This window comes from Syngnathoides biaculeatus, chromosome 7 (genome assembly GCF_019802595.1).
Source record: "Syngnathoides biaculeatus isolate LvHL_M chromosome 7, ASM1980259v1, whole genome shotgun sequence".
NCBI lineage: Eukaryota > Metazoa > Chordata > Actinopteri > Syngnathiformes > Syngnathidae > Syngnathoides > Syngnathoides biaculeatus.
The window spans coordinates 17,226,206-17,237,995 of record NC_084646.1 but is presented as its reverse complement, the minus strand read 5'-3'; the positions used below and the strand labels follow the sequence as shown (position 1 = coordinate 17,237,995).

At 42.1% G+C, this 11,790-nt stretch overlaps 1 protein-coding gene across 1 annotated transcript; it reads left to right on the top strand.

Annotated features, from left to right (window-relative positions):
• The first annotated feature begins 5,666 nt into the window (after window positions 1-5,666).
• Window positions 5,667-11,722, top strand: gamt (guanidinoacetate N-methyltransferase). Its single transcript, XM_061825888.1, has 6 exons — window positions 5,667-6,051; window positions 7,749-7,894; window positions 7,978-8,041; window positions 8,143-8,210; window positions 8,337-8,447; window positions 10,015-11,722. The coding sequence occupies exons 1-6, from the start codon at window positions 5,865-5,867 to the stop codon at window positions 10,153-10,155; spliced, it is 717 nt and encodes a 238-aa protein (XP_061681872.1). The 5' UTR covers window positions 5,667-5,864; the 3' UTR covers window positions 10,156-11,722.
• The last annotated feature ends 68 nt before the right edge of the window (window positions 11,723-11,790 follow it).

Here is an 11,790-nt window from a genome sequence, read left to right as displayed (position 1 = left end):
TAGAGCCAAACTTGTTATGGCAAGGACGTCCAAAAAGACCAAGGCGTGATGCACATTATTGTAATGTTATTTATTTATCTATTTATTTATTTATTAATAAATACTGGCTCAATAATTTTGTCATTCACACTGTTGGGATGTAACTAAATTGGTCAAATGAGATTATGTAATTACATTTTTTAAAATATGTGATTGTAATCCATTACATCACTGAGAGAAAATGTGTACTTAATTTCAGTTGCTTTCGGAAATTTCCATGGTTGGAATTTTAGCTACATTTGAAAAATAACAGGCAACAGCTGGTAAAGCGTTGGCCTTACAGTTCTGGGGACCAGGGTTCGATCCCCGCCCTGCCTGTGTGGAGTTGGGATGTTCTCCCAGTACCTGTGTGGATTTTCTCCAGCCATTCCTCCCACATCCCAAAAACATGCAACATTAATTGGACACTCTAAATTGCCTCTATGTGTGATTGTGAGTCTGGCTTTTTGTCTCGACCAGTTCAGGGTGTACCCTGCCTCGTGCCCCTTGACAGCTGGGATAGGCTCCAGCACTCCCCATGACCTTCGTGGGGATAAGCGGCAAAGAAAATGGATGGATGGATGAAAAATAAGAGCACCAGTTTGATTTTTTTCCCCTCTCCACATCTCTTCCTTCTTCCAAAGCCAAAAACTTTCACTCTCTCTGGTCAAACGTTATTCTGCTGTGGCAATTTTTCCAAAAATGACCCCAAAGCATCAATTTCTGGTGCAATTGATGAGTTTATCTGAGTTTGAAAATATTAGCCTCATAGTCATAAAATGATATTGTCTACATCTGTAAGCATTTATCATTAGGTCAACATGATATGATGTTTTCCAAACACTGTACACATAATTGTGTATTTTCTCTGTCTTGCAAAGGAGGTGGGAAATATGCTGTATTTGCCCTCACGACTACATTATTTGCTGCGACTATCTGGCACTGTGTTTTTGTCAGACATTGATGTCAAAAAGCACTAAATGTAATCAAATCAGGATGCGTGGGGTTCACAGCCTTGGAAAAGATCGAAGCTGGTAGAAACACTCTCTCTGTGACCTCATGTGTATAAAATGGGCATTGACAGCGTACTTTCTTGTACGTGGTACAATATTTTGTATTCTCACTGCTGTTACAGGACTCCAAGGAAGCAAAAGTGTCACATCCATTAGATATTTTCATTCAGTGTGATGTCTGTGTTTCAAAGGTGTTCTTGTGTTCACATCCGTCATCAAATTGATTTGGGCAAAATCAGGGGAGACAACAATTCAGTTTATGCCAAGATTCACAGCAGGTGCTCCACTGAGAGACTTGGTCAAAAAAAATGTTTTTTAAATGTTTTTCCTCAAATTTCCTATCATGGAAAAGACGACAGATACTCAAGAGGATAACATTCAGGAAAGAAGAATTGAAGACGACAAGTACGGGACTTCACGTTGATGGATACAACTCATATGGATTAGACTGCTGGTTAATGTATTATCATCAATCTTTGACTATACTATTTGTCCTTACCATAGGTCAGGGATGAGCTGGGACGGCCTTATCCTAAATTATTTTTGGGTGAGAGGCCGGTATACCACAGGTCACCACTCAATTCCAGTGATTGCTATTTTCCAGGCAGCATAATTGTTGTTTATGTGTGCCCTGCGATTGGCTGGCAACCATTTCTGGGTGTACCCTGCCTCCTGCTTGGAGATAGCTGGGATTGGCTCCAGCGCTCCCGCAACCCTTATGAGGATAAGTGGCTCCGAAAATGAATCAATGCTTTTTTTCTATCGACTGGTCTGGCTCAAAGTCCGCTGGGATATTAGTTCCAGCTTACCTACTGGCTCAATGAGTAAAAGCAGTATAGAAAACTGATGGATTTAGAAATTTGAGAGAGAGAGAGCTCACAGTCACGAGGAAGGCTGTGACCTCTGACCCTCCTTCACCAACATAACAGCCATACACATTGAGCTGCTGCTGCCGTCTAGTGGCTAAACTTGTTCAGCTGAACCTTCTTTTTTTTTTTTTTACTCAAACGTTATTACTCTTCCATCCATCCATTTTCTTTGCTGCTTATCCTCACAAGAGTCGCAGGGAGTGCTGGAGCCTGTCCCAGCTGTCAACGGGTAGGAAGTACACCCTGAACTGGTCGCCAACCAATCGCAGGGCACATAGATACAAACAGTCGCACTCACAATCACCCCTAGGGCCAATTTAGAAACTCCAATGAATCCATGTTTTTGGGAAGTGAGAGGAAACCCGTGTGGCCAGAGAAAACCCACACAGGCACGGGGGGGGGACCATGCAAACACCACACAGGTGGGGGCGGGATTTGAACCCCAGTCGTCAGAACTGCGTGGCCAACGCTTTCCAACTGAACCACCGTGCCGCCCTGTTGCCATTCATAGAACTAAAATCATGGCTTCTAGCAAGTATACCAGCTACGATTAAACAGAACCAGATTTTGAACTAAGTCCATTTGTGAGTAAAGTGAGACATGCTCCTACGATTCGATATTCCTACTTTTTGTGAAATTTTTGTTTGGTGGTGGACCGTAAAATGTTTCTCACATAAAATGGGTTGTTTGGCTCAACAAAAGTTGTGACTGACTGGCCTACATACAATACAGGAGCTTTGCTGTGTCTCGCCTCCTTGGCCACATTCTTGGAGAAGACAGAGTCTCACTGGCACAATTCCAAGGGGTGGCTTTATTTCCAGGGACTTGTAAGGCTGAATTCGGTGTACAATCTGAGACCACTACATGCACTGCATGTTAAAAGACCTCAAGACTGTTAAACTGAAAATAGTTGGCAAAGGAAAAGGACAAATTTGAGCAACATGATGATGATTCATATACACACTGAATTATTTCATTCATTATTGATCATTGGATTTACTTTTGCAACAATTTCAACCCAATTGGTTGTGCATCAAAAGTTACAATGTGAAAAGTGCAGTTAACAACGTTGACACACAGTAACTACATGAACGCGAGTTCCATATTCATATTCAAAAGCTGTGTAACTAAAGAGGCGCCTGCAAGTATGAGAGGCAGGTGAATATGAAGCTTCCACTGCATGAGGACCCCACTCAGCCTCGGCTAATGTGCCTGAAGTGGCTTGATGGGCCTGACGTGAAGAGGGCAAAATGATCCATTATGACCCATCGTAGTGCCATTGTGCCCACTGTAATGTTGCGCAAGGCAAAAGGTTTGACATGATTATACATGTGTAATTAAAATAAGAACCTCATTTGAGATTGATCGTCAGTAGGGAGGTGCCATTTGTCAACAAAACAACAACAACAACATAATGTTACCCACGTGTCTGTCCACATGGGAAAAAAAATCTGTCTACTAAAATATACACACGTAGAGAGTCGTGGTTTTGAAGGTCCATCCATTTATCCATCCATCCATCCATCCATCCATCCATCCATCCATCCATCCATCCATCCTCCATCCATCCATCCATCCATCCATCCATCCATCCATCCATCATCCATCCATCCATTTTCTTAGCTGCTTATCCTCACAAGGGTTGCGGGGAGTGCTGGAGCCTATCCCAGCTGTCAACGGGCAGGAGGCACCAGAAGGGGTTGCCGGCCAATCACAGGGCACATGGAGACAGACAACTTCCCCACTCACAATCACACCTACGAGCAATTTAGAGTGTCCAATTAATGTTGCATGTTTTTGAGATGTGGGAGGAAACCGGAGTGCCCGGAGAAGACCCACGCAGGCACGGGGAGAACGTGCAAACTCCACACAGGCTGGTCGGGGATTGAACCCGGAACCCGGGTTTTGATGGTAAAGTATATAATTTTATTCAGTGAGACTCGCATAGTACCACTATACAATCCCACTATTAACACCTGCTACATTTTGGTGAGTAAACCATGCAGTGTTCATTATTTTTGCACACCAAGGGGGGTCATTTAAACAGCTGAAGCCAGGAACACATGGCCAGTGCGTCTGAACTTTACATTGGGACTGTTGGATCCTATTAAGGAGATTGTCCAACGTTTTATTCCAAGTACCACCTCAAAAATTACTTTGGTCATCATTACAATACAATAACATAGTAGGTAGTCTAAGTACAACTGAACAGTACCTAAAAAAATGTACTATATTAGTTTTATTTTTCTCATCAACAACTATGAAGAGGCCTTATGCGAAGAGAGAATATGTTCTTGAATGTTGTCTGCACTTCATTATTTCAATACTGTATGTACAGTAAATATTTTTGATGCATTTTTGCTTAGTGGTGTGCCATGAGATTCCCCCCCCCCCCCCCCCCTTATCTCAATGGAAGTTGGAGAACTGGTGATGCACACTTCTGTTTATCAATGGAATGGTTGACGTCAGGTCGAAGAAGACAGAAAAGTAGAAGTTCTCACTTTGATGCTCGTCCACAGGCAACGACCAATACATTTTGAAGTTTCTCTTTTAAGATTAGCAGTACTTCATTTCCAAAAGAGAAACTGCTTCACTCACCTAAGCTTACTGAAATAAGTGAATAACTGCTACGGATATTATACTATATACATATCAGGGATGATCATTACCGCCAGAAATATGAAATATATTCCATGTCATTACTGTATTTATTTATCCATCCATCCATCTACTGAACCACTTATCCTCACAAGGGTCGCGGGAGTATATGTCAAATAAGTACTCTGCTATAATGCAATCGGTATTCCAACCAGCAAGGTTAATTCGAATCTTGCGATGCATGAAGAAAAACAACAAATCTATTTGATATATGTATGCATGATTCCTTTTATTTTGAAATGCAATATCAGATCTTTAGCAAACCTCTTTCAGTGGAGTTCTTGGTTGGTCTTATGTCCCACTGATCTGGACAACTCTTGCTATAGTGAGATTTTAAATTAAAAAAAATATATTTTTTTTTTTAAAAAAGATATGCCTGCAGTCATGTATGCATATTCCAAATAAACTTTATTTTCTTAAATGCATCTTGAGATTTGAATTAACCTTGAAGGATGGAATGCTGACATAGTTTTACTTGTTCTCAGAAGTGCACTGGTTGGGTTATAACAGAGTGTTTATTTATCCAACTATCCATTTTCTTTGCCACCTATCCTCACAAGGATCGCGGGGAGTGCTGGAGCCTATCCCAGCTGTCAAGAGGCGGGAGGCGGGGTACACTCTGAACTGGTTGCCAGGCAATTGCAGGGCACATTGAGACAAACAGACGCACTCACAATCACACCTAGGGGCGATTTAGAGTGTCCAATTTATGTTGCATGTTTTTTGAATGTGGGAGGAAACCGGAGTGCCCGGAGGAAACCCACGAAGGCACGTGGAGAACATGCAAACTCCATGTTTATTTACCATAATTATTTTAATTCAAAGCATTGACTTCCTTGTAGGGTGATTATTTTTTTAGGCTTTTATTTTGAAGACGGCTTTCGCCATTGGTTGGTACCGTAATGAGTTTGACATCCCTGCACTGCACCATCAGTGCCTACGGGACATGCAGTATACATTGTGTATTTTTAACCTATTTTTTTTCACGTGTTAGAAATAACTAGTTCAGTTAATCCATAGTGCACAAAGTTCGTACTCCATAAATAAGGTGTTTCTCTTCATGATTTCCTCTTTGTGAGTGGCGTTTAGCTGAGGCTTCACGTTTGGAACTCACTCACCAGAGTGACGCGTCCTACTATAGAGACAATCTGTGAACCGAGTGACCACCGTTCCTCGCCTTGCGCCTTTGACCCCGCATCGTCAGCAACTCCTCATCCCGATATAAACCGGGCCTCTCAACTTTCTGCCCCCCTTTCGCTGCGAACCCAGAGTCCGGCCCAGCCATCTGCAGGAAACAAAACAAAAGATGAGCACCACCGCCTCCGCTGATCGCCCCATTTTCTCCAAGGGAGAGGACTGCAAGAGGTCGTGGCACGACGCCGACGCCGGCTACAACGAAGCCGACACCCACCTGGAGATTATGGGCAAACCCGTGATGGAGCGCTGGGAGACGCCGTACATGCACTCCCTGGCAACGGTGGCTGCCTCCAAAGGTCCAGTACTGTACTGTACATTCTTTGGTCGTGCTTCCATTAACGGACAACCTGTTGTTTGCATGGCTTTCATTCGCAACTATTGTATGCACAGTACCTGGTCTAAAGTAGCACACGTTTAATATTAATACCGTTGAACTTTAACCTGTTACTGCTTGAAGCGTTTTGCAATTATTATTTCATGTCATATTTATCAAATCGTGAAATAAATAAAAATACCATAAAGACTTTTTTTTAAATTTCCTCCTGTAGTTTTAGCGTTGTAGGGTGCTCCATAAAGGTACATTTGGCCATGCAATTTCTTCCTTTTTGATCAACTTTGGAGTATACATTTGTGTGTGTGTGTGTGTGTGTGTGTGTGTGTGTGTGTGTGTGTGTGTGTGTGTGTGTGTGTGTGTGTGTGCGCGAGGGGAAGTGTAGTCCAGCAGCTGTCATGGAAATTGGCCAAGATCTCAGGGGGGTTGGTGGGGGGTGGGGGAAGCTCATTTATCTTTGCTTTGCGCTAAAATAGACACACACTCACTCCACTGTCAGTGCTGCAACTTTCTCGTCATTGGTGGATTTCAAGCATGTGAATTAATTTGCTTCACTTGCTGTCACAGTCCGATGATTTATCTTTCAGGTACTAAGTGCCCGTCTGCGGGTATTGTTTTGTTCTTAAAGCTTTCACATTGAATCAGTCAAAAACCAAAATAGGAAAGAGAAAATGCATGAAAAGAACATGGTTACAAAATGCTTCATTCACACAATACATAACATATGTATAACAGTATTTGTATCGTTTTAGGTCTGATCACCTAAATGAGGGGTGTCAAACTCATTTTTGTCGCAGGCCACAATGTACTTGCGGTTTCCCTCAAAGGGCCATTAGGGCTGTGAAACGATAAATATCTTTAACCGCCTCAGCATATTTACACGTGAAATCAAGGTTATTGGGGTTTTCCAACTATTGTTGTTGTAACATCTCAACGTTATCATTTATAGAATTTGAAATTTTGGTACAGATTTGAACAATGAATCATGGAAGTTCATACACATGATTTGCCTCCGCAGGCCACATAAAATCATGCGGTGGGCCGGATGTGGCCCCCGGGCCTTGAGTTTAACACCTGTTACCTAAATGAATGTGCTATTATTTTTGCAAAAGGCACATTAAAAATGCTAATAGAAGGCCTAATGGTTTAAAGTAACTGAAGGCCCACAAATCCAGCGGAACCCAGCATCGAAAAATCTCAAGTCTCTATTCTCATCTAATTTATATTCTTGGAACCCTGAAAGCTTTCGTCACACACCCAACCAACTGGTGTTCCTTGAATGGGAAAACGCAAAACCTTTTTTTTTTTTTTTTTTAAATCACTTCAACACCCATCAGCCCATTTTGTCATGTCATTATCCAAGTCGCTTATCCTCACAAGGCCGGAGCCTATCCCAGCTAGCTTCAGGCGAAAGGCAGACTACACCCTGAACTGGTCACCAGTCAGTCACAGGGGGGATATTGACACCGGCACCGACCGGGAATCGAGCACATGCAGCCTGCACCAAAGACAGGCGTGTGTACTACTAAACCATCAGTGGGACCAGCCCATTTTTATTTGATTAATTTTGGCCAATTTGGAAGTTAGAATAAAGCTACTAAACCTCTCCTCTGGCCTCAGTGGTTAAGATTGTATGTTTTTTCTGGTTGTTTTGTGACTTAGGAGGTCGGGTTCTGGAGATCGGTTTTGGCATGGCCATTGCTGCCACCAAAGTGGAGTCTTTCCCCATCAAGGAACACTGGATCATCGAGTGCAACGATGGCGTCTTTGCCCGACTGGAGAACTGGGCCAAGTCTCAACCGCACAAGGTTCGTGGGATTTTCGGAGTTTGGCTTAGTCGCCTAACTGCGCTTGTGCTGACCCGTAAAGTAACTTTTTTTTGTCACTGAAGGTCGTCCCCCTCAAGGGTCTCTGGGAGGAAGTTGCACCCACCCTCCCAGATAACCACTTTGACGGTATTAAATCACAACAGATACAAAGAAATTGTTGAATTGAATTGAAGTGAAGCAGCACAGATGGCTGCAGAGTTCTTACTAGGATTACGTCTCTCTTCCAGGTATCCTGTATGACACATACCCTCTGTCTGAGGACACCTGGCACACTCACCAGTTTGACTTTATCAAGGTTGGTACATGATTTAGGGTTGCAATCCCAGCTTGGTTGGTGATTGGTCCTAAATGAAAAACTTGATTGGCAAATGACATCATACGCCGCTACATGCGAAGGTGTGATTTGTCTACACGTGTGCAGGCTCACGCTCACCGAATGCTCAAGCCCGGTGGCGTCCTAACATACTGCAACCTGACCTCCTGGGGCGAGCTGCTCAAGGGAAAATACGACAATATTGACACCATGTTTCAGGTCAGTTTCTTTCATCAGCAAATGTTGCACTAAACGTCCAAAACCCAATCTATCTTAGTGAAGACAACCACAAGCTAGCTTTATAGCATCGACCACACAGTTAGGTTTGGTTGCTATAGTATAACACGTTGTCAGCAAGCTTTTTGGAGTAACAGCTGCAGAAGTGTGGTTTGATTCACGTGCATGGTGGAGCGTGATAGGGTTGCGCAATATTTTGTTCAAGCATCGTCATCCCGATATACGTGTGCGCAATAGTCACACCGCAAGGTCTGCTAGGATGTTTGTGTACTGTAATATACATATATATATATATATATATACATATATATACATATACATATATAATATACGGTGAATTAACTGTCATTAGAAGTGACCAGCAGAGGGACCTGTTTGGACATTCTCAAACGATTGAATTCCTATTTTGCACTTCAGAATAAAATTATTGCAGCTGCAAGAGTGTGCGGGGTACATTCAGGGACACTGCATGAATTGAATGGATGTCATTTTATAACACTGTACATAATTGTAAAACTTTATTACTAGTTCTATCCAGGCTCTCCTGTTCGCGCCCACATCCCAAAAACATGCATTAGAGGCTCTAAATTGCCCTTAGCTGTGAATTGTGAGTGCGACTGTTGTTTGTCACTATGTGCCCTGTGATTGGCTGGCAACCAGGGTATGCCCCACCGCCTGCCCGATGATGGCTGGAATGGGCGCCAGCACTCCCGTGACCCTTGTGAGGATAAGCAGCTCAGAAAATGGACAGAGAGACCGTATAGTCAGCTAGAGCTCCGAGTAGTGCAAAGTTAAACAACTATAAATTTGTTCATATTTGGACCACAGGATTAAGGTCAAAGTGTTGATTTATGAACCAAACTAGTTCATTTTTGGAGCAATGAAGTAACTTTAAAATAGTTTCCATAGAACATTGACCCTGTATTATATGCAGTACTGTATATATTGCAAAAATGAACTCGCAATGTCATTTTTTTACCCAATATTATGAGCTAGAGCTTAACATAGTCCTTTTTACTGATTGGTCAGCCGAAAATTATAACTTTGGTGTTACAAGAGTGGAATGAAGGGGGGGGGGGGGGTAGATTTTGTTGTATCACCTTTGTATCCATAAGTGAAGATGGACTTAAAACCACAAAGATTTACATGCTTCGTGTAGTTTAGACACACACACAGTGCAATTTCAGTATCTTTATGGCAAAAGCAAGACAAAGTTCAGTTCTCATTGGGTTTTTAAAGGACTTGTCAGCTGAACTAAGACCCTTACCATTGAAATCGACAGTAGACAGAAGGGTAAATATTCACTTTTCATGACGGTCGGGACTATCAATCAGTTGTCCTTGCAATTCTCAATGACTGAGTTCTTCAGACTGAATATTTTAGCCACCTAGTTCTTTAAAAGTTGCGCTTTCATTACGGGTTTGTGAAGTTCAGACCACATCATATCAGCCGTGCGTTTTGAGCAAAGCTCTGTAACACGCTGCAATAAGTTCAAGGTTAATGATAAGAGCGCCACAGCACCTTATTGAGCCACTGTTAATGATTTCAGGAGAGCCAGGTACCTCACCTGCTTGAAGCCGGCTTCACGAAGGAGAAGATAAGCACCACCACTATGGACATTGTACCACCTACTGAGTGCAAATATTATTCCTTCCATAAGATGATTACCCCCACCATTGTCAAAGAGTAAAGTGCAAAACACTCCCCCCCCTTCCACCACCACCACCATTGTGTGCCTTCTCCTTGTCCCTTCCTTTTTTGCTTCCTATCAATAAAATCAAGCCCATACCACCCATGCCTGTGGGTTATTGGTTTTCTCAATTTATGCTAAGATGTCAAATGAGGATTGCTGGAAAGCTTCCACACTACATTCTTGCCACTTTATTTGGCAAATTTAATGGGCACTTGATTGTATGTAAGCACGTGCACAGTCAACAAAAGCTGTTTAATGGTGAGATGTTGAGAAATGTTTCTTTAGCCTAATGGGATGCTACAAAAGTAGGTAGTGTATGCATTTTTGACTAAAGATAGTGCAAGTCAAAAGAAGGTGAATATGGTGAACCCACGTGAAATTTGTCATTAGATGGACAGAAGTCAAGTGGGGAAGTAATAGTAGCCATCAGATCCCAGATTCGTGTACAGGTGTCACATGACTTGCATATTTTAGGAGTTGGGGTGCAGACCCTTTCCAAAAAATTGCAATACTGCATCATGAAAAGTATTTATTTTCATAAATCCATTTCCAAAAGTAAAACTTTCATAGATTATAGCTTCAGGATCCATAAACAATTTCAAGAGAAATTGTGATGATTGAGATCAACGAAAATGTAATTTTTTGAATGGAATCATGGAAATTGAACTTTTGGCCCAGAGCTCAGTGGTTAGAGTGGTTTGGTAAACCAGGGGTCGTGAGTTCGTCACACTGGGGCCTCCACTCCCCGAGAGGGGGTGCGTCAGGAAGGCCATCCGGCGTAAAAACTGTGCCAAACAGATATGAGCGTTCATCTGAGATGACACGCTGTGGCAACCCCTAACGGGACAAGCTGAAAGAAAGTTTTATGGAATCTGAACGTTTCCCTGATATTCTAATTTGGAAAGTGTCTGTATGCTCCGGCACAGGGTAGCATGATGACAATAGCTCAAGTAGAAATTCGTGCACTCTGGTTGCTATAGTAACCTGGACTGGTGGAACATAAATGTGTATCACTTGCTGTAAGTAAGGCAAATACTGGTTTGTCAAATGGCAGCAAATGCAGCTCTGGAAAAATTTAAATCTAAAAATCAACAAAGGTTTTGAGGCTTGTTTGTTAATTTATTCAAATATATACATGTATGTATGTATGTATGTATTTCTTTCAGCTTGTTCCGTTAGGGGTTGCTAAAGGGTGTCATCTCAGATGGATATGTACTTTGTCAATCATTTTTTTCAGAATTCATTTTTTTCCCAGAACTGTCTAATAGTAGTGTAATTTTCTAGTGATACGACAATACACAAATTAAAGCACCACCCAACAGTCAGAGATCCGTTGGATTTATGTTGAATTCCCCAAACAGTCATGAAATTTCAAATTGAAACAAAAATACATCAACTCACAAAAAAAAGCTGAGTGAAACAACACACGACAGGTTTTTGCTTTTATTCTTACCTACTTTTAGTCTGCTTTGACGTTCGGATTTGGCGCCACCTGGTGGATATTACTGTAAAGAACGCGAACAATCTAAAACTCGATATTTAGTTTTACACGACTGAGTTTGAGATTTTACGCACAGATTTTTTTTCATGTTACAACGCTAGACTGCAGACAAGATGGTTGATTCCATTAAA

What these genes read in the sequence shown, in the direction of transcription:
- gamt (XM_061825888.1), top strand. Translation starts at nt 5,865, where the DNA reads ATGAGCACCACCGCCTCCGCTGATCGCCCCATTTTCTCCAAGGGAGAG. An exon ending in CCCAGATAACCACTTTGACG is followed by an intron (nt 8,042 to 8,142) that starts GTATTAAATCAC and finishes TCTCTCTTCCAG; the next exon opens with GTATCCTGTATGACACATAC. An exon ending in ACCAGTTTGACTTTATCAAG is followed by an intron (nt 8,211 to 8,336) that starts GTTGGTACATGA and finishes ACACGTGTGCAG; the next exon opens with GCTCACGCTCACCGAATGCT.